Below are 23,827 nucleotides of genomic sequence, written 5' to 3' on the forward strand. Positions count from 1 at the left end.
AATTGGATGTATTATTTGAAATATATATTCGTCAACTTGAAGTAGATTACTTTTGTTTAAATCTTTCTTTCTTTTTTAAGAAAAGTGAATATCTTTAGTTTTCATTGAATTTTCTTTTTGTACTCTTCATTTGGTACTTGGTACGTATATGCTGGTACATGCTGACGTTTTTTTTTTCATATTAATAATCATGTGATTCGATAATATATAACTTGAGAAACATAATTAAACAAAACTACACGTACAAAAGTACTGAAAGCCCAGAGGGAATAATTAAAACTCCAATTAATTGGAAGAAATTGGTTCAATAACTATAGGATAAATGGTTAAATGAAATGAACATTTTCTAACGAGCGAGAATGCATATTAATGTAAGAGACAAGTATATTTTCTCAGTCTCCCAAAAAAAATTAAATTTTAGAAAAATTTATGAGATTGTTTTAGAAACTAACTTATTATAAACTAATTTCAGTTTATACAAATATTTATAAAATTGAAATTAGTTGACATTGAATACTTCTTTTAATTTGAAGAGCTATTAAATTAGCTGTGGTGTTACTTTTTCTAATTTTTTTCGTTATTAATTTTTGCTGTTTTTCTCATGCAAGTTACTTGTTGAAGAGCAAGCGACAGTGACGAAATTGATGGCCTTCTTCGACAACTACACTCACAATTCCTCGTTGCCATGGCGACCAAGTCAGAAGTTTAGCTTTACCACACTATCTACTGTACGAAGTTTTCAATGCTGATACACTTATATATTATATTATAATCCACATGTTGCTTCTCATGATTCGTAACATTTATTTGCAAGTTATTATAACAAACATTTTTCATTTGACCTGTTGTTGTGTTCTTCCAGCAACAGCTTATGATCTGTTTCCCGTTCTAAGGTAAAACCATCAAACCAGTGTGGTTTTGTAGCTGCTGCATGTGCATGTCATTTTGAACATATACATATCTTGAAAGGGTATTCATATAAATTCTAGTTTAGTTTTATTACAGCTTCTGAGCTTTTCAACTAAAGAAGAGTCAGAAATCCATGAATGTCTCTAACTGGTTTTGTTGTTGCCAGGGCAAGAAAAAACACTTAGCAAAGTTTATTAAGGGAAAAATATTGAATAAGTTGTGGCCGTTTCAGCTAATAAGATGTATCTTTCAAAGGGATGTTGTAAGTGTGAAGAAGTTCTTCTGCTGTTTTTGTGTTTATACTGCTACTTTCTATTGGCTACTGGTTTGATCACCGATCCAACTGAAGGTATACCTTTTTACTTTTCCTGTTTTTCAATTTCCCCATTTTTTCAAGTTTCTATTCTACTAATATCTTTTTAATGATTCATTAGCGATTCTAGAAGTGATTACTAGAAAATCATATTATATGAAATTCTTTTTATAAATTTATTATAAAAATTTGTGAAAAAAGATTTTTTTTTATCATTTTTTTAAAAAATCTTAATTGGCAGGTAATGTTTTTGTGGATAATTATTTTCTACAAAATTTGTTGTGAAAAATGTTTTATACAAAATATTTTACAAAAAAATTGGTAGCAATTTTCTGCAATTTTTTTTTCATAACAAAATTTATATGTATTTTTTACAAAAAAAAAAATCAAAACAAAATTGGCAGGAAATATGAGTTTTTTTAGTATATGGTGTAGGGTTTCAAGGTGTGTGCTACAACAAGATTTATTTTCTTCAACTATGCATACCAACAATTCTTCTAATAACATTCTTTTATTCTTTATTAATGAAAATTGATTCAAAATTACCCAATGCTAGAGAAGAAAAAACTGTATCAACCAAATTTTATGTTTTTTTTTATCAAATTTTAATTAATCTATAACTATATATAAAGGGGATTCCCTCTTTTGTGTCCACATTTCATAATTCCAACTTTACCCTTTATAATTTAATTATTTATTAAATTTTTAAAAATTAATGGTTATTTGTATAAGTTTTTATAAAATTATTTACTTATCTCCTTTTTCTTTTTTTCTCTTACTATTCATCAACAGTTATTTTTCTCTTATTTTCTCCGTACATTTTATTTTATTTTTTATAAATATACTTTTATTTTATTTATTAACTTAATAACATTACAACATCATCAATTATTAATATAATTCAAAAAAATGTGTACACACAGGCGCGATAGCGCCTGTGTTTACACTAGTGAAATAATAATATAATTTTCATGTATGTTTTCGCAAACATCATGTCTATTTATGGCTTTATAAATAGTAATATTCAGATTCACTCACTAAACATATTCAATCATAAAAACAAAATCTCCTTTGTAGAATGAAAAGAAAAGAAAACATAACACGCTTATAACAAAATATATCTAATGAACGCGTGGGTTTAATCCTCAAGTTAAAGTTAGAAAATAAGCATATATTTGTACATTAAAATTGAGATTTAAGGGGGAAAAGGAGAAATATCAATATGAACAGAAGTTTTAAAACTGATTAATTATTTGAGCATTTTTTTCTAGAAGAATTAAAATTAAATAATGGTCAAGTTAAGTTTATTTATTGAGTGGTGAAGTCAACTGTCACGAGGGGACAAAAAAGTCTCCACTTATCAGGATTCAGATTAATAATATGAAAATCGATTGGCCCTCACGCGCATAGAAATAAAATTGTGTAATAAGGTGAAAATAAAATACTCTTGTGCAATAAAGTATCAATTTATAGAATTGAACTATGATATTTTATTCACTTATAGACTTAATGAAAATTTTAAACCTAATACTTTATTTCTTTTGACAGGTGATTAGTTAAATGAATTCAATGCTTATTATAAAAAATTAATAAGTAGGGAAAATTATTAAAAGATTCTCTTAATTTCAGATAACTCTTAAACTTACAAGTTTATCTATATGAACATGTTATTTAGTAGTTATATTAAACAACATGTGCACATGTTATATCCCTAATCATCACATAAACAAATTCAAATTATATGGTCATAATTAGTTTAAAACTATGAATTACAAAATATTTTAAACAAAGAAAAAAATACTTATAAGGACATGATGCCATGGAATTTGAATAAATAATTTAATAGTTTTGATATTTTTATAAAAAGCCAAACTAGCTCTTTCATTAATGGTTTGTTTTACAAATATACTCTTAATTTTGAATTATATTTATCGGAGTTTCTTAAATTGTATGCTTTTGAGAGTCTAACTTTATCTATTCTAAAAGAAATGAGAGAGATTAAAAGAACTAAAAATAATAAAAGCATTTAGGAAGCAATAAAATTGAAACAATACACATTAGTTGAGAGAGTAAAAGAATTAAAATTAATAAAAACATTTAAAAAATAACAACATTATATGATTGGTTAGTGTTAAGGATAATTAAGTTGGAAAATAAAATGTACAGAAATTTTAACATTACTTACTATTTTTTAAAATTTTTATAATTGATTAATTGAATCCTCTGTTAGTTTCCTTTGTATTATATTGCAGTGCACTTTTCAGTAAGAGCACTTAGCCATTTGTTTCATAGCTTAAAAATTTTAAACATATCCAAAAGAACATTCCAAATTGTTTTTCATCTCCCTCTTTCTACAGATTCTGTGAATAAACAGGGTAAGTATGACAAGACTTTCCCCAAGTAGATTTTCACCTCTGAAAAAATATATACATAATTAATTCAAAACTATTAAAAATTTAAGAAATGTTAAGAAAGACAGGTGTAAATTTTAAGAGTAGAATAATCACTTGACACGATGTTTAATGTGTTTTCATAGATTTTTATTGACAATATATGATTTCATATGCATTATCTTGCAGTTGACGCATTAAGAATCATAAAAGGAAGTTTGATAGATATTAATGGAAATTTGAGCAACTGGGATCGCAGAGATCCATGTACATCTAACTGGACAGGAGTTATGTGCTCCGATACAACATTAGTGGATGGCTATCTACATGTTAAACAACTGTATCACTTTAATTCTTCACTCTAAACTTATTCTTCTGTATAAGCCATGTTAACTCGTTTTCTTGCTTCAAACACATTCATAATAGTTTTCACTTTTATATTTTCCTGTCTGTAGGCATTTACTGAACATGAACTTGTCTGGAACTTTGGCACCAGAGATTGGACGCTTATCTTATCTGGAAGTCTTGTAAGGCTGTAGCTGCATTCATGTTTCTAATCACATATGAACATTGTCAATTTTGCAATTTCTAGATTTCACAGTTTTTCAAGATTATAATAGCTTCTAATTACTTTCTTCTAATAATAAAGCTTTTACTTTATATTCTTGGAAGGGACTTTATGTGGAATCACATAACTGGGAGTATACCGAAGGAAATTGGCTTTATCAATCCTTTGAAACTGTTGTAAGTTGAAATAAATTTTTCTTCTTGGCCGGTAGTAACTCTGTAGTTTTTGTCACCTTAGTTGTTCTGAGTCCTTTTACTCACATTAGTGCACGAAACAGTGTTGTCTTAGTAAGTTGAAGTTAAATTACTAGTTTCTGTCTGTAATTTTGCAGACTTCTGAATGGAAATCAACTAACTGGTGAGTTACCAGAAGAGCTTGGGTTTCTTCCATTCCTGATTCGATTGCAAATAGATCAGAACAATATCACAGGACCTATACCTTTATCATTTGCAAAACTGAACACCACTATACATTTGTAAGGTTCTCTACAATGATTCTTTACATTAAAAACTTGTTACCTGAATTTTTTTTGTTTCTCTTCTACCTTTGTTTTTCTTTCTCAAGAAACGCAATAAAAATAGTGTTTTCCCCTACTTGAGCAGTCACATGAACAACAATTCACTCAGTGGGCAAATACCAGCACAACTCTCCAGCTTAGGAAGCCTTCTTCACCTGTAAGTTATTTGGTGACATGATTGCAGTTATTCACATATTTTTTCTTGGTTTTATTTAATCGTTCACAGACAAGCCTATATATGTTTTGACAAGATGTATATTTCTGGACTTTCAGTCTTCTTGACAACAACAACTTTACAGGACATCTTCCCTCTGAGCTCTCTGAGATGCCAAGCTTAAAGATTCTGTATGATTTATTATGTGTTGTATGGTGTATGCATGTCTTTAACCTCATCTGGTTTTCGTTTTGTTTTGGTTGAATAAGACGTATGTTCTTCATAAAGTTGATGACATCTCAGTTTGCTTTCACTTGGTTTGAATCTCTGTCGGTTGTTCCACTTTTCTTTTCTTATATCTGATTATATAACCTTATTAGTTAACATGTCAGGCTCTATAAATTATATATAATCTTATTTCAAATATAAGGTACCATTGGATCAGTTATTTCCTTTGTAACATATTCTTCAGATATTAATTTCCATGAATTTATGTTATGCTGCTCCCTCCCATCCATAATATGTAATCCTTAAAAACTGACCTTGTGATGTATAATATTCAATTTCATGTGGGTGGCAGAACAGGGCGGGGGCAGAGAATTACATTGACTAGGATCAGTATGTACTTTATCATTTTATTTAATGTATTTCATGGATCTTCTGGTTCTTGCAGTCAACTTGATAACAACAACTTTGGTGGAAATAGCATTCCACGTTCTTATGCAAACATGTCAAAATTGATAAAACTGTAAGTCCATTTTTTATCCCTTCTCTGTAAGTATGTTAACACTACAAAGCGACCTAAGGTGCTGGGAATCTTTGTGATCTGATGTACAAAGGAATTTCAGTTAAACATTGGAATTGAATTTAAGTATAAAGGTCCAAAATGATAGTTAGAAAGTTTATTAACCGGTTGAATACGCAAAAACGATATAGAGGTTCAAATTGTTTTAGAAAAGTTTTATTTCCTCTATTTTCATTCTTTGGCGTACACAACATTGTCGAATCTTTGTGTCATAATAAATGAATTATTTAGTTTGATAATGAGAAATGTAGAAAATGTAAGGTTGATTATATGTTGTTATTTGGTTACTTGGTTTTATCAGGAGTCTTCGGAACTGCAACTTGCAAGGACCAATCCCTGATTTGAGCACGATACCACGCCTTACGTATCTGTAAGAATTCAACTCAGTTTATGCATTGATTTCTAGGATTCTAAAATGAAGTGCCTCACTTGGCATGATGATGTACTTGTTCAAAAGACATTACATCTAAGACTCTAACGGTTTCTACCAATTGTTGTTTGTGTATATTCCAGTGACCTCAGTTTGAATCAGTTGAATGAATCAATTCCAACTAATAAGCTTTCAGACAATATCACAACCATGTAAGAACCTCTATTGCTTAAATAACTTACAAATCTTCAAAATATGGATATTCCTCTGTTCACCATTTGGTGTGACAATCTTCAAACTATGATTATAATGATTTCATATTATTTTACTGTTTGACCTCTGAAGTTGTCTGCAGTGATTTATCAAACAATAATCTTATTGGAACTATTCCATCCTACTTTTCTAGTCTTCCACGTCTTCAAAAGCTGTAAGTTGTCTTCTTCTTTTTGATCCTCATCCTTTCTTCTACAACAAACAGCATTGAATTACATAACCAACGTTGTAAACTGTTTGAGTTTATATATACCACCTTACGTCACAACATATTTTGACGTATTCCAAATTAATTAATATATGTTTTTGATTTCTAATTATGTAAAAATTGTTGTAAAATCAATGATTAATGAACACATGTCTTTCTCTGACAGGTCAATTGCAAACAATTCACTGAACGGAAGTGTTCCTTCTACCATTTGGCAGGACAGGGTTTTAAATGGATCAGAAATGCTTCGCTTGTAAGACATGAAATAATAATTGGGCAACTTTTCTGTCGTACCTATATGTGGAAGCATGCGTATGTGTGTCCTTTTTCCTTTTCATTTTGATGTTCTTCTCATATTTCAGGGACATGGAAAATAATCAACTTACAAGCATATCAGGCAGTACAAATCTTCCTCCAAATGTCACCCTCTGGTATGATTCTCACCTTATTTCTTTTCCAGGTTCTCAATTTTCATTCTTTTAAAACTCAGGCTTTACACAGTCACCCCAGATACACACTCACTCTAATCTCTGCATTTAAATTTATCATTTCCTTGTTTTCATTCTATATGTCTTAAGTTTGACATTCCCACTTTAAATTTATTACGTCTTTATATCAGTAAATTTGTAGTGTTTATTTTTTGACATCTCTGAAACTTATGATTCAATATGTATACAATCAAAGATTAAAATTCATTTTTTTGTCATTCACAATTTATATTTGAATTGAGATTCAATAACTGTGCTTTGAAAGTTACTATTTTTCAGGCTTGAGGGAAATCCTATGTGCTCAAATAATAACACCTTAGCTCAGTTCTGTGGATCTGAAAGTGACATTAGCGTCAATGGTAACTTCAGTGTTAGCTGTCCCACCCAAGCATGCCCCCCTCCCTATGAATATACTGTGGACTGTTTCTGTGCTGCCCCGTTGGTTGTTAACTATCGATTAAAAAGTCCAGGATTTTCAGATTTCCGCACTTACACGAATGCATTTCAGAGCATGATGTCAAGGGGTCTTAAAATACGTATTGATCAGTTCTATATTCACAAATTTGAATGGGAAGAAGGTCCTCGTTTGGGAATGAACTTGAAGCTTTTTCCCATGTATGTTGATAATAACAGCTCTCATCTTTTCAATACAAGTGAGGTTCTTCGGCTCAGAAACTTGTTCTTAGACTTTGATCTTCCAACCAATGACTTGTTCGGACCTTTTGAGCTTCTAGACTTCATTCTCCTGGATCCTTACAGGGATGGTAAGTCACAGAAACTTCTTACGGTTCAGTCTATTAATTGAATTGTTCGTATAACATTTTTGTACTTGTGTCAGTAGTTCTCCTGTTCTTGTTAGTATAATTCATGTCTCATACTTTTTATGTGTCAGTATAAGTCATTTTTTTTATTTGTTTTACGTTTATTCTCATACTTTTTATATTATCACAGTGATTGTTACCTCTCCAAGTTCAGGGATCAGCAAAGGAGCACTGGTTGGAATAGTCTTGGGTGCAATTGCCTTTGCGGTTACTTTTTCTGCAATCGTTACAATGCTCGTATTGAGAATACGTTTGAGAGATCATCGTACACCTTCCAAACGGACAAAAGGTGAGTACCTTAAAATGAATAACCTAGCCTATGATTATTACTTCTCTTTGACTTGTCTCCAGTGCTTTGCTCTGTCACAATCAGAAGTCTAGATCTTACTATGAATTTACAAATGCAAACCATTTCTACTTTGTTCTTAACTAGTCAAGAATGTGGTGATCAAGATACATACATGTTAAACACAGACTTTTGTTTCTTTCACAGCATCTAGGATCTCAATAAAAATTGAAGGGATAAGATCATTTAATTACGAAGAAATGGCAGGCGCTACGAACAATTTTAGTGACTCTGCTCGAATTGGACAAGGTGGGTATGGGAAGGTTTTTAAAGGTCTTCTTCCTGATGGCACTGTTGTTGCCATAAAGCGTGCACAGGAGGGTTCCCTGCAAGGTGAGAAGGAGTTTCTTGCAGAAATAGAATTGCTGTCAAGGCTACATCACCGCAACCTTGTGTCTCTGATTGGATACTGTGATGAAAAGGGTGAACAGGTAATTTTTAGTTTAAAGTTCAGAAATGTAAACTCTAACCGAACCTGTTATAGTAAAAGCTTTAGTAATCTTTGATTCTTGATTTATTTTAGAAAGTTCTGTTTCCATAACTTCAATTATGTTGTCATCTTGTGTTGGATGCACAAGGATACGGATTGTACAAAGAAAAGGATAACTTACTGAAAATATTTCATTATAAAAGGATGTAAATGCATAGAATAACTATCTCTTAAATGCTAGTTCATTCTGGGAATGGTTTATTTTCTCCGTCTGATTTACCATCTTGGACATGTAGATTTTGGTTTATGAATACATGCCAAATGGAACGCTAAAGGATCACCTCTCCGGTAAATCTTGTACCTGTATATCTAATTCGTTGCGCTGTCTGATAACTTAATATAATGTCAGTACATTTTATAGTTGACTCTGTCATAAAACGAAGTCTTGTTTTCTGGTTTTTCTCTGAACTATATGCACTTGATATTTTTATGACAGTTTATTCAGAAAAACCTCTTACTTTTTCCATGAGGTTGAAGATTGCTCTTGGGTCAGCAAAAGGTCTTGTGTATCTACACACGGAAGTAGATCCTCCAATATTCCACCGAGATGTGAAGGCCACCAATATATTATTGGATTCCAAGTTCACTGCAAAAGTTGCTGACTTTGGACTTTCACGACTTGCCCCAGTCCAAGATACACAAGGAAACGTGCCTGGTCATGTATCTACTGTGATAAAGGGGACCCCGGTAAGGTTTTCATCAATGGGTTTTGTTTTTCTCTGAAATTGAGCGTGTTCATATTCAGGATAAAATTAGAAAGAATGAAACACCATTCTACATTATTTAAATATAAATGTTGAACGATGCATTAGTAGTACACATGACCCTACCATCCCACCCAATCTTTTGTAGTCACTAGGATCAATTTCATTATATTCTCATACCTTTGGTAATTTTCAATGTCATGAATCTAACCTTTTGCCAGCAATACAATCCCTCCAATCTTCTTCATATAACTCTCAAAAGTTTGCCTTTTTGTGGAGGTGGGGGGAAGGAAAATATTTAGAAATATGTGTCTGTCTACTACAAGGAAACAATCATTTACCTACATGTGTTCGCTACCTTCAATATATACCAACCACCGATTCCATAAATACCTGTGTTTGTTCTCTTTAAATGCTATGAATTTTGTTTTTCCATCGTACCTTCATTAAATCACATACAACATCATCACTTTCTGGTGGTTTTGAACCTTCCCTAGTGATTTTCATTTTGGTTTGGTTTATCACCGGTCTACTAATACCTAGATTTAGTCATGCACATCTTAGTAGTTCATAATACGCTTTATACTTCTTGAGAGAATTACAAAATAATATTAAATTTTGGATTTCTTAACATACTAGAAAATGTGATGAAGGTTTCTCAACAATCATTTTCCAGCAAGTGCACTGGTGCGTAGTAGTATCAACAAGTATCGTATCCACAGGGATTTAGCAAGTATATTGGAAGTTTGATTTTTGGATTTTTTTTTATTGTGATGAAGAGTGCATGTAAAAATAGATAGTAGTAATTAGATTGAGTGGAGTAGAGGCTATCAATTGATTTCATCTCATCTTCTTCTACTATACCATTACCATATTGTTAACTTATTATGCAAATCATTCAATGTCCTAGGAGTACTCTTTCTATGTAGACTGAGGTTCATCCTGATACACTAAAACCTAAGGATTTCAAATCCAGTGTGATTCCTCAACTTCCGGTAGAATGAATCCTTGCTTTAATGTGCAAGACTCTCTCCTCTAACATCCCCTTTTGCTACTTAAATAAGCATCAGTACAGGTATGATGATTGATTAGACCTTAGTTTGATATCAGTCTTTCAACTCAATCCAACCAGTGAAATAGGATGAGTCATCAATTCATCCACACAAGTTGAGACCAATCTTCCAACTCAAATCAAATCCGTGAAATAATATGAGTGATCAAGTCAAAATTAAGCATAAGTCAAACCACAAATAATTGAATGAAAGCAAAGATAAATACTCAAGAAGTAAAAGTATATAGAATCAGAATTGATTACATCAAGCATGGGCACGAGGGAGTTCAGCTACTCAATGCCTGAAATAAGAACCCAAGGTCTTTATTTATACAAATTTTTGGGCGGTGCTCAACCCAACTTTTAGCGCTCAGCCATGCACCGCCTTAAGTGTTGAGCACATTCTTTTGTGGCTTAACCATGCACCGCCTTAAGTGTTGAGCCCATTCTTTCATGGCTCAGTCACGCATTGCCTTAAGCGCTGAGCATATTTTCTTGTGGCTCAGTCATGTACCGCCTTAAGTGCTGAGCACATCTCTTGTGGCTTAGTCATGCACCTCCTTAAGTGTTGAACACCAGTTTGTTGTAGCTCAGCTTCAAAAGTCATATTCTGGTCCTTCCTTAACCGCCTTACTAGAGCTCAACCGTGAATTTTGGGACTCAGCTACATCATTTTTAATTCTTCGAGAAATTGCTGCAAAATCAATAAAAAATCATCAATTTCTTATTTTTCTTCTTTTTAATACTTCATTCTATAATTATAAGCTGAAATGAGTTGTTTGCTTCCAAGATATGATCAATTAAAACTTGATAAGTGTCATGTTTATATGGAAACTTTACGCATTGTAGACACTTATCAAAATGCTACTAAATAATTATAATTATTTTTATATGACAGTTAGGTTGAGTTTATATGTTCAAACAAATTAATCTCTTCGTTGTTTGTTGACTGTTTTAATCATGCAGGGTTATATTGATCCAGAGTACGGCTTAACTCACAAATTGACTGACAAAAGTGATGTTTATAGTCTCGGTGTTGTGTTTCTAGAACTTGTGACTGGGAGGCCACCAATCTTTCATGGTGAAAATATTATTAGACAGGTATGGTTTGCTTTCTCTTCAAGATTATTCCTATAGTTTTCAGAATTCTACATGAAAAAAAAAAAAACATTCATCTGCTGTAGTTTTTGTTGCAACAGTCATCTTACCTTCATACAATCCATGAGTTCAAATTTTTCCTGCTAAACTCCTGTCATCTCAAGTTTTTGTCTGTGTCTTTTCGGGAACACTGGAGTTGTGTTAGTAATCAAATCTTACTTGGAACTGTTCCCGAGGGTGGTTTTTTTCCTTGATATATTTACTGAAATCAAGCAATAATGCCTTCCAATCATTATTGTGTTATATAAAAAAATCCCATCTTCTAGGAATCACTAGAAGAATACAAAACAAGGGGAACGAATATTACAGGAGCATTCTAAGATTTATTCAAAGATGGATAGAAGCAGAATACAATTCAGTTACAACCCTCTTTTATTCCGTGATAACATAATGTCGACATACTTTGAATTTAATTTTTTTTTTCAGGTTAATATGGCATACGAATATGGTGGATTGTTTTCAGTTATTGATAAACGGATCGGCTCTTATCCTTCAGAATACATGGAGAAGTTTTTGACGTTGGCCTTAAAGTGTTGCAAAGACGCACCAGACGAGCGACCTAAAATGGCAGAAGTGGCTAGAGAGCTAGAAAACATGTGTTCAATGTTACCTGAGACCAACGCTGTGGAAGCAGAACATGGGACAAGTGGTTATGGAAGAATAATATCCAGTTCACAACCTTCATCATCTACTAGCAGGACTCCTTTTGTTTCAGAAGATGTGTCTGGTAGTGACCTTGTCAGTGGAAAGATACCCACCATTAGGCCTAGATAAAACTTCAAAAATATCACCTACCTGGAACAATGAAGCCATCACATGTACTATATATCACACAGTCATGTGTTTTGTTGATGTTTTTCTATATTTACCTATTTTAAGGTTAATTGACAGTGAATTGTTTCGTAGGTTATACACCCATCAGTTTATCTTTTTTACGTTGTGTAATGGCTGAAATACTGGCAGTGTCACTGCTGCATCAACCACTTGTATTTTCTTCGATTGTCACTTCATCTCTCCAAGAAAATACAGCTAGCTTCATATTGAAGCGCTTAGTCTTCCCATTAATATGATTGTTTATGTAAGATATTTTAATTAAATGAATATATATTATGCATAATATTACAGTCTATGCGATGAGTCTGTAATTATATTTTAATTTGTTTTTACTTTAGTTTAGGTATATTATATATTATTGAAGAGTTATAAAACTTAACCTTTAAAAGATATTTATTATACATTACAATTTTTTTTTCACTTTAAATTTATTTGTATTTTAAAATTTAATTTTGCATGACATCTTACATATGGTTTTGTTATAAAAGATTTGTAATACGTACAACCAATTTTTACCATTTTTTTTTCTTAACAAAAGTTTTTCGCAATTCTTTTCTTTTTGTTAACCATTCGGGATACGCACATCCTATTTGAAAACAAAAAAAAATACTTTTTTAAGTTAAAAAATCAATTAAAAAAGTTTATTAGAATAAATAATAAAATAAATATATATCTCAAAAATAATAGTAGTAGTATAAAAAGTAATAATTTATAAAAAAATGAAGAAGTTCATAACAAATGACTGAAAACTCTAAAAAGTTGTAAAAGACTTGATTATACTTATAGAATAAAATATTATATTTCACATAAATATAAAAAAAGTTATTATTATTATTTATACACAATTATAATTAGTCATAAATTTTTTCTTAATTTATAAATTGAATAATAAAATAAATTTGAATATTGTATTGTAAAATAACAAATATAACAATTAAAAACTTAATAAGAGGTAATAATAATAATAACAATATAAACAACATAAAACTGATATCATTGTTGTTTACTTAGTGATAAAATTGAAAAAAAAGGGAATGAAAGAGATTACAGATTCAAATTCCTCTACTAATATACTATTAATTTATAATTAATAATTATTGATAAGAAAAAATGATGATGGCTAATCAATCACCTTCGGCATCACTTGTTTTGTATTTTTCTTTTTTGTGTATGTGTCAACACCCAATTTCGTTCGGGTGAATAAATTTATTTTCAAAAAAAATAAAAAAATAATAAAAAAAGGGTTTTTTAGTTGATGGAAAATAAAAAAAATGTGAACAAAATTTTCTTCAAAAAAGATTTTCAAACATCAACTTTAAAAAAAAAAGAGAGAAAAAAAAAGAAGAAAAAAAAAAGGAGGAAGAGCCAATTTGTTATTAATTTTCATGAGCCCAAGTCAAATATTTTCTACCTTTGTGTCTGATAGAGAAATTAATTATATAATAATAATTAGAAGCAATATCTATTCAAATGGTAAGAATCAATATTATTAATTGGGATTAAGGATTAATTTTGTGCTCTGATTTGTTATTGATGATGATTGATTTTGTGCTCTGATTTGCTGTGATTTGATACTTATAATTTGCTACTATCATGACCAATTCCTTCCTTATACTATTCGTTACAATTAAGACTGAGATTACATTGACATATTGCAAGTTGTGAATATAAATACGCACCCTGTCATGACCGAAAAAAGAATTCTCTACACTTTTCTAATTCTTTCCCATCACCACTCCCACATACACACTTCCTTTCTGATCTCTCTTAAAAAAAAACATATTAAAGGAGGTAGAAAAAAATATTCTCTACCCTCTCTCTTCCTCTCATTACCACCCACATAAACACCTCTCATCTTTATCTCTCTTGAAAAAAAACACAAAAATATTATAAAAGGAGCCAAGAAAAAAGAAAAGGCATAAGGTACGTCATCGTTAGTTTCTTTTTCTTTTGATTTTTTTTTTAACTTTCATTATTTTGTTTAAATCATAAAAATTGTTTTTTTCCTATTTCTTTGGTGTCTGCCCGACCGCTCGCGTTGCATCACACCCATTTTAGACTTTTATTTAAATGATCTAAAAATAAAAAATAGTTTTTTTGTTTACTCCTTTATATCTATTTGGTTGCTCACGTCGCAATGACATCCACAACTACTTTAAAATAGCTTCAAAAAAATATTAAAAATTTATAAATGATTAAAAAATAAAAAAATAAAATATAAGAAAAAAGAATTTATTTCAAGTGTCTGTCCGGCCGCTCGCGTCGCGTGACACCAATTTTAAAATAATATTAAATTTAAATAAAAAGATTTTCAAAATTATAAAACAAATTAAATCATTTTCAAATAATTTTCCAAATAGATTTTTCAGAAAGAACTACGTAACCCTGATTCTCCATTCACACGGAGATAGGAGCGAGGATTAATCCTCGTCGGGCCCAAAAAATCAAAAAAATAGTTTTGTTTTTTGTACATTCTTTTATGCTAATTTTGGGAAAACATAAATATTTTGAAAAACCACAAAACTTTTGCACATTTAATTAAAGGTACCGTCTTAGGACGGACGTTGTGGGGTGCTAATATCTTCCCCACGCGTAACCGACTCCCGGATCCAAATTTTGGTTTTTCGCAGAGCTTGCTTTTTTTTTTATGGTTTTCCATAGTTTCCTATAATAACTATGGTGGCGACTCCAACACTCTGTTTTTACAAATTTTATTTTTTTGGTTTGTCGTCCCATCGCGATTTCGGTTGCGACAGATGGCGACTCTACTGGGGACGCTAGAGAGTCAGACCATTTATTTGGATGTGCCAAATTGATGTGGTTTTTCTTTATATTTTTTTCTTTTTTTTTTTGTATGTGTTTTTTTTTATATTTAGAATAATTGTATGTGTATATTCTTCTTTATTTTTGTATTTGGAATAATTGCCAGGTGTGGGTTTAGGTATACATTGTATTCTCCTTTCACACACACATTTTATTCATTACGTGAGTGGGGCCCTATACCCGGGTCTGAGTTGCTTAGAATTAGAGGGGATTGTGTAGTAGTGTCACAGTGGATGTACTTCCCAAGTGGTCATTGTGAGAACCCCAGCTAGAGTTTGTTTGCTTCATTGGTACTCCCACTCCTTGTTGTTTACCAACTGTCGTGGGAAATGCCATGAAGTGGGCCATAGCTCTAGTGACCTTGATATTTAGGTAACTATCCTTGTGAGCACATATACTTTCCCTTATAACTTTAAGCATCAAACCCATGTTAAATAGAGACACTAAAGGGAGACTATTTGCGTCCTTTACCCTCACCTTTCCTTGTATATAATAATAAATGCATCACAATCATACCATTATTAGCCATAAACATACATTTCATTAGCCATTAGCATATCATGTGAATAAGTGCCCTGTGAGGCACAACAAACATGCATTGCATTCCATTTTGTGGGCATTCATGATAAGTTATCCAAAGATTCAAACACATAGCATGCATCAACATAAATTTTTTTAAAAAAATTACACTACAATAAGTTCAAATTGTTTCCCAATTCTCTTATCACCAAATTCTTGGAATCTTTCTTATGAAAAATAATAAAACATTCTTTGGTCAAATCAGTGGATTGAATATAGAAATAAAATTTGGTGTGTTATCATGTCTTTTGAAGCATCATATAGTCTTGCATACATGAAATTGCTCAAATCTATCTTCCTTTCCATCTCTCTTTCACTATAAACCTTGTTTTCTTTTCCATGGAGAATTATCATAAAGGGGACACATATCTTAAAAAGAATTACCATAAACTCTCTGAACACAAAAAAAGTGAAGAAAAGTCTGCTAGACTAAAAACTTTGAAGGACAGTCTAGGAAAAAATAAGACAAAAAAAAAGTGAAAAAAAAAAACAAAACAAGGGACATTCTGTTACATGAACTAAATTATTTTCCTCTAAATTAAAGTTTTTGTTGAGAAAAATAACCATGATTTGAAATGATGTGTGGTCATATTTCTTTATCCAATAAAATAAAATAAAAGTAATTATCATTTGCTACCCAATTTGAGCCTTCCAAAACATTTCTTTCAAATTACCCTAAACAAGGATCACCCTTTCGTTGAGGGTTGACATAATGTTTGCATTTGTTTCATCTGACTGGTAGTTCACCAATAAAAAAATATCAAAATAAAAAAAAAAGAAAAAGAAAGAAATGATAGGGTTATATGGAAAAAAAATAAATAAAAGTTTGAAGAATGAGTATAATAGGTCAAAATATAAAAAAAAAGAAAAAGAAAGAAATGATAGGGTTATATGGAAAAAAAATAAATAAAAGTTTGAAGAATGAGTATAATAGGTCAAAATATAAAAAAAAAAAAGGTGAACAAAAAGAAGTCAAACAAATTTTGAATGAAACATTATTCAAATATCCTTGTTTGAAACAACCCTCACATCACTTGTTTGGGCCTTTACTATCATTCACTTCCATACCCCTAGCCTTGGCCACGATACAAGCCTAATAAAGTCCACACAGATCAAAGATTGGTTGTTATCTTTCGAAGGTTTTAATTTAGAAGAAAAATTTGATTTGCTAACAGGTTTGTTCTATAAAAAAGGTAAAAAAAAAATATTGAAAAAGTGTGTTCAGAGATTTTCTTTTAAACACCGGGGCAGTTTATGTTTGGTTGACATGTTTTCAAAGCTCCAAAATCAATACAGCCAATCAAGCAATCTGATTAAAATTGGGTTGTCCCCTTTCAATTCATTCTTCATGAAACTTCATCTTTGCTCCTACAGTATCATACGCTCTAAGCCTAAACCTTGACCAACCTTAACATAATCCATCTTTATCAATCCCAAACCCAAACTAGGGCAGTCACTTTGTTTGTGATTCATATATTCTCATCATTAATTTTGAATTGGGGCATTTATTTATATTGAAGATTGTGATCACATTAGGGGCAACTTGTGAAGACCCTATCATTTTTCCACCTCCTCAACTAGGAAAAACCAAACACGCTTTTGCACCATAAGACCATTCTAGGCTCTCATACTAGGGGCAAATTTTTGAAGTCCTCATCATTTTCTTCATACCATTAGTAACTAGGGAAAACCCAAACATATTTTGTGCCCCGAGACCAATTCAAATTGGGGCAACTCCCTACTTAATCTTCATCACCTCATCCAAGCCTTTCCAAGCCCGTTTCCACACTGGCCCCAAGCCCAACTTCCACACTGGTTCCTAAGCCCAGATTTCACCCTAACCTCAAACCCAGTTTCTACACTGGCCCCTAAACCCAATTTTGTTTGGCCGCACAATTTTTTTTTTAGCCTCTAAGCCTAGTTTTCCTTGCTCTCAAATTAAAAAGGAAAATGAAAAAAAGCAAATTCCACCCATGCATCCACGCATCCATGTATGCATCATCATATAGGTTCAAAAAGAAAATCATAACATGTCATCCATCATAATCCACAAAATCATTGAAAATCATTTCAAAAAAAGTCAACAATGATATTTTTTTGTGTAAGTCTCACCAATGTTAGACATACACGCAATGTTTGTCGACACTTCAAAAGCAAAATTCAGGTTCTCTTTTTATACATCAAGACCCTCTGCAAGGCAATGGTCATTAATTTCTTATGTCACATCGAGGCCCTTTGCGAGGCAACGGCCATCGATCTCTTTATATCAAGACCCTCTGCAAAGCAATGGTAATTGATTTCTTATGTCACATCGAGGCCCTTTGTGAGGCAATGGTCATCGATCTCTTTACATCAAGACCCTCTTCAAAGTAATGGTCATTGATTTCTTGTGTCACATTGAGGCCCTCTGCGAGGCAATGGTCATCAATCTCTTTACATCAAGACCCTCTGCGAGGCAATGGTCATTGATTTCTTATGTCACATCGAGGCCCTCTGCGAGGCAATGGTCATTAATTTCTTATGTCACATTGAGGCCATCTTCGAGGCAATGGTCATTGTTTTTTTTTTCGAATCGGGACCCTCTACATGGTAATGGTCATCGAATCCTTTAGATATAGACCCTCTCCTCGGGATTGGTCTAATATCTTTTTCAAAAAGTGAAAGTACAAAAAGAATTAGTGTGTCAAATCGAGACCCTCTACTTGGTATGGTCAAATTTGTCTTCTTTTGAAACCCGAACGAAATTAGTGTTTTTATCTTTACTTATCTTTTATTACGATAATATGAAAAAGTCAAATTTTCAAATTATCTAATAAAAACTAAGTAAAGAGGGGCAGCTGTCAACACCCAATTTCATCCGGGTGAATAAATTTATTTTCAAAAAAAAATAAAAAAAAATAATAAAAAAGAGTTTTTTAGTTGATGGAAAATAAAAAAAATGTGAACAAAATTTTCTTCAAAAAAGATTTTCAAACATCAACTTTAAAAAAAAGAAAAAAAAAGGAGGAAGAGCCAATTTGTTATTAATTTTCATGAGCCCAATAAGTCAAATATTTTCTACCTTTGTTTCTGATAGAGAAATTAATTATATAATAATAATTAGAAGCAATGTCTATTCAAATGGTAAGAATCAATATTATTAATTGGGATTAAGGATTAATTTTGTGCTCTGATTTGTTATTGATGATGATTGATTTTGTGCTCTGATTTGCTGCGATTTGATACTTATAATTTGCTACTATCATGACCAATTCCTTCCTTATACTATTCGTTACAATTAAGACTGAGATTACATTGACATTGCAAGTTGTGAATATAAATACGCACCCTGTCATGATCGAAAAAAGAATTCTCTACACTTCTCTAATTCTTTCCCATCACCACTCCCACATACACACCTCATTTCTGATCTCTCTTAAAAAAAACATATTAAAGGAGGTACGAAAAAAAATATTCTCTACCCTCTCTCTTCCTCTCATTACCACCCACATAAACACCTCTCATCTTTATCTCTCTTGAAAAAAAAACACAAAAATATTATAAAAGGAGCCAATAAAAAAGAAAAGGCATAAGGTACGTCATCGTTAGTTTCTTTTCTTTTGATTTTGATTTTTTTTTAACTTTCATTATTTTGTTTAAATCATAAAAATTGTTTTTTTCCTATTTCTTTGGTGTTTGCCCGACCGCTCGCGTTGCATCACACCCATTTTAGACTTTTATTTTTTCTACAAAATATATACAAATGATTTAAAAATAAAAAATATTTTTTTGTTTACTCCTTTATATCTATTTGGTTGCTCACGTCGCAATGACATCCACAACTACTTTAAAATAGCTTCAAAAAAATATTAAAAATTTTTTAATGAATAAAAAATAAAAAAATAAAATATTAGAAAAAAGAATTTATTTCAAGTGTCTGTCCGGCCGCTCGCGTCGCGTGACACCAATTTTAAAATAATATTAAATTTAAATAAAAAGATTTTCAAAATTATAAAACAAATTAAATCATTTTCAAATAATTTTCCAGATAGATTTTTCAAAAAGAACTACGTAACCCTGATTCTCCATTCACATGGAGATACGTAGGAGTGAGGATTAATCCTCGTCGGGCTCAAAAATTCAAAAAATAGTTTTGTTTTTTGTACATTCTTTTATGCTAATTTTGGGAAAACATAAATATTTGGAAAACCACAAAACTTTTGCACATTTAATTAAAAGTACCGTCTTAGGACGGACGTTGTGGGGTGCTAATACTTTTCCCACGCGTAACCGACTCCCGGACCCAAATTTTAGTTTTTCGCAGAGCTTGCTTTTTTTTATGATTTTCCATAGTTTTCTATAATAACTATGGTGACGACTCCAAAACTTTGTTTTTACAAAAAAAAAAATTTTGTTCGTCGTCCCGTCGCGATTTCGTTGCGACAGTATGCAAACCTGAACTAGGAAATAATTACTAGTATAACAGAACATGTCTTAATTTCTTTTATGTTTGGCACATAAAATAACTTGCTCAGGGGTCAAAGCACAAACTGAAAAAAATGGAAAGAAAAAAACAATTAAGGAATAAATTTCATCTTTTATTCTTTGCTTATAAACTGAGGAAGGAAGGACTTTCTCTGACTCTAAGTTTAATCTCTAAAATTGCAACTCCACACCATTCAACTCATACTCTGCTTTAACGTTGTTTCTAAATTTTTGTTCTTCTTCACACACATCTCTTCTGGTACGTACGTTCTGAATTCTAATGTTCAATTCAGTCTATATTTTATTCAACTGTGAGACTAATTTTATATCCAAGTCAATGTTATGAATTGAAATTTTTATTTTCTAAAATTTTTGATATCTATAACAGATAAAATTGCACAATGTCAACTACTTTGATAGTGTGAAAATAAAAATTTCAGTAATGAATACTAGCTTTTTATAGTTGGGTTTTGACATCATTTGACAGAAATAACATTAATAACTTCTTATAGGCTCACGTACATGAATTGTTTAGAGAAAGAAAGAAGCTAATAGTGAATGTTTCGTATTATCATGTACACATTAGAAATATAATGTGTAACCTTTATGTGAGCTAAATAAAATAATAATAATAGAAATAAAAGAGAGAAAAATACGTAAACTTTCTAATGATCCATGAATAAAGAAGAATAATAAGGAATTTCTTCTAACATTTGGTGTCCAATTTGATTTAATCTATCAGTGCCTCCCTTAAATCAAATTTGTATCATCCCAAACATTTTCTTCATTTTGTAAAATAACTCAAGCTGTAGTTGAAATATATGCAACTTGCTCTTCGGTGGGACAATATTTAATTTTAATTTCCTTTTCTTCAACCAACTCTCGAATCTTATAAAATTGAATATCAATTTGTTTAGACCGTCCATGAAACACAAGATTTTTTTGCAACGACTTTCACAACATATCTATGGCGGAGTATCTTGCTTATGATGAGTTACTTTTAAAATTCTTCTTAGCCACATTATTTTGGGATGTATAACTAGTTATAGCCAACAAGTTTAATTTTACTATTACTAAAAAAAACTCCCTCCTTCAAAGTACTTTGATGTATTATATAATTCTTTTAGCTCCATACAAATGACACATAGGAGGCTCTTCCATGAATCTACTCTCTTGTCATCAATTTCTCTTGTTAGCTTCAATTCTTCTTCAATTAATGTGGAGACTGATTTCAATTCTCCATCATAAACTTCTTAAGAATATCACTAGCATATTTTTTATATAAAAATTTCATCATTTTGTTGAATGACCTTGATGCCTAAAAAACAACACAATATGCCCAAATATGTTATTTTAAAGTGTCTTGTCATAGCATTCCTGAACTCCGCAATCATCTTGGGATTGTTGCCAATAAATATCAAATCATTAATATAAAGGCACACAATAAGAGTATGTTCAAGTGGACATTCTTTAAATTCATTAATATAAATCAATCTTCTTATACCAAGTCTTTAGTATTTGCTTCAAACCATATAATGTTTTCTTCAAATTATAGACTTTATCTTCCTTATGTTAAATCTTATAACCTTTAGATTGTTCAATATATACTTCTTCCTCCAAAGTACCACTTAGAAAAACATATTTGACATCCATTTCATATATCTTCTAATTATTTTAAGCTAAGATAGATATAATTAAGCAAACTATATTTAATTATTTTAAACTAAGATAGATATAATTAAACAAACTATATCTAATATTGCAGCATGAGTAACTACCTCAAAATAATCAATGTCTGGTTTCTGCTTGTATCCTTTTGCCATCAACCTTACTTTAAAACAATCAATTTCACCACTAGGTTTGTACTTGCTCTTGTAAAACCACTTCACTCCAATCAATTTTGTTATCAATTGGCAAATCTATCAACTCCCATATGTTTCATACTTTTCTATTGCATGAATTTCAACATCCTAAATTTTCTGCAATTATGACTTTTATAGTTTCTTCAAAAGTCAAATGTAAGACCGAGACATATCTAGCTAAAGAAAAAAATCTCACATTTTTACCTTGGTTATAACATGAGGCATATTTCTCCTTTATTACCTTGATTTTAGAGGAAACTAAGGCATAATATGCATTACAAATTAAAAAAATTAAATCAAAAATGATTACTAAACTCCGCAAAAGTCAGCACAATATCCAACTTGTAATGTCCCATTTAATTTATAAACGCAATTAAAGGAAACGTCACACATAAGATAGAATAACAACGTAGTCCTGGGGTTCTCAACATCACCCCTACAAAACTAGGCACACCACGATGCCAACAAAAGCAGGGTAACGGTCTAACTAAAAGTTTACAATGTAATAACCACGAATACAGGGGTCATAGCCCTAAAGAATACATGAAGGAAAGAAGTGTAAAATCCAGCCCAGATGGCTAAGCTGCGGAATCGCCATTCCCTTGTTGACCACGAGAATCTCGCCCCTCTGCTCCCATCAATCAAATTGATGATCATCGCAAGAAAGAACAGCCACATACAACACAACCATGCAACAAAACGGGTAAGCTAGAGCCAACAACATATTCATCATACAGTCAGACATATTTTCATCATCTCATATCCATATAACAACGAACATGTTATGACTCTTCACTCAATACACTACGACTCGACTCGACTCATCCGGATACGTATAACTTAGTCGGATTCAGCGGATGCTTGCACTTGTGGTGAATACCTCTGCTCGACCCTGAGCTGCTCATCTCCGAGCTATGTGTTACAAGTGTTACGATGAATCAAATCTCCCTCATCACAAGGTTAGCCCTTAATGAATTTCAGGCCTCCTGCTACTCTCACCACAGGAGTCAGTCTGCTCTAAGTGAGACTAACTGGCCCCTTAGAGTGTCAGGATGCAGTCCTTACCTTGAATCCTTACCTAGTTATACAGATGGGGCACCACCATGGACACCCACTAGCAGAGGCCATGGAATTACGTCCCGACCACTGAAGCGCAACCCTGAAAGTCTCACCTAGAGACCCCAAGGAATTATGCACTGACACAGATCGACCTCATTCACATAACCAAAACGATAATTACCAAGCATAGATATACATCACTTGTACAAACCTTTGATGCCAATGCCTTTCGTGATCCAGGCCCCACTCATTCCAACACCACATAGTCTATCCATGTAAATAAGATCCAACTCATCATGTTATCATGCCACTTTAATATTATCCGTCTCATTTAATTCACATGTCAATTCTCATACCAACCCATCATCTACAATTCATGAATCATGTCAAATATATTTCATGCTCCATCATATACATACCACTCATCATACAATCAAACTTAACCAAAACAGATCATTCAGGAACCAACGGACATCCAAACACAGCATTGTCTTGCCTAGCACCTCGCTCAAGCTGAGGGGTCTCACTCAGGCGAGTTCCCCCTCCGCCTAGGCGAGGGCACAAGATCAGGGGCATGAGCAACGCGGGATCTCGCTTAGGCGAGACCCCTCTCGCCTGGGCGAGTTGCCTGCTCGCTCAAA

General features: G+C 31.9%; 1 protein-coding gene across 1 annotated transcript; it reads left to right on the forward strand.

The window, feature by feature from the left end:
- Positions 1-805: 805 nt before the first annotated feature.
- On the forward strand, positions 806-12,498 carry LOC114193853 (probable LRR receptor-like serine/threonine-protein kinase At1g06840). The gene is made up of 21 exons (XM_028083813.1): positions 806-893; positions 1,076-1,258; positions 3,802-3,952; positions 4,068-4,139; positions 4,285-4,356; positions 4,512-4,655; positions 4,783-4,854; positions 4,971-5,042; positions 5,525-5,599; positions 5,958-6,026; positions 6,170-6,238; positions 6,382-6,453; positions 6,674-6,760; positions 6,870-6,938; positions 7,275-7,759; positions 7,947-8,105; positions 8,310-8,593; positions 8,889-8,940; positions 9,089-9,339; positions 11,374-11,508; positions 11,992-12,498. Exons 2-21 carry the CDS (start codon positions 1,150-1,152, stop codon positions 12,337-12,339), a joined length of 2,847 nt encoding a protein of 948 aa, XP_027939614.1. The 5' UTR covers positions 806-893; positions 1,076-1,149; the 3' UTR covers positions 12,340-12,498.
- Positions 12,499-23,827: the final 11,329 nt, after the last annotated feature.

The sequence above is a fragment of the Vigna unguiculata genome, chromosome 8, assembly GCF_004118075.2.
Source record: "Vigna unguiculata cultivar IT97K-499-35 chromosome 8, ASM411807v1, whole genome shotgun sequence".
NCBI classification, from domain to species: Eukaryota; Viridiplantae; Streptophyta; class Magnoliopsida; order Fabales; family Fabaceae; genus Vigna; species Vigna unguiculata.

What these genes read in the sequence shown, in the direction of transcription:
- LOC114193853 (XM_028083813.1), top strand. Translation starts at nt 1,150, where the DNA reads ATGTATCTTTCAAAGGGATGTTGTAAGTGTGAAGAAGTTCTTCTGCTG. An exon ending in TATCTACATGTTAAACAACT is followed by an intron (nt 3,953 to 4,067) that starts GTATCACTTTAA and finishes TCCTGTCTGTAG; the next exon opens with GCATTTACTGAACATGAACT. An exon ending in ACCTTCCAAACGGACAAAAG is followed by an intron (nt 8,106 to 8,309) that starts GTGAGTACCTTA and finishes TTTCTTTCACAG; the next exon opens with CATCTAGGATCTCAATAAAA.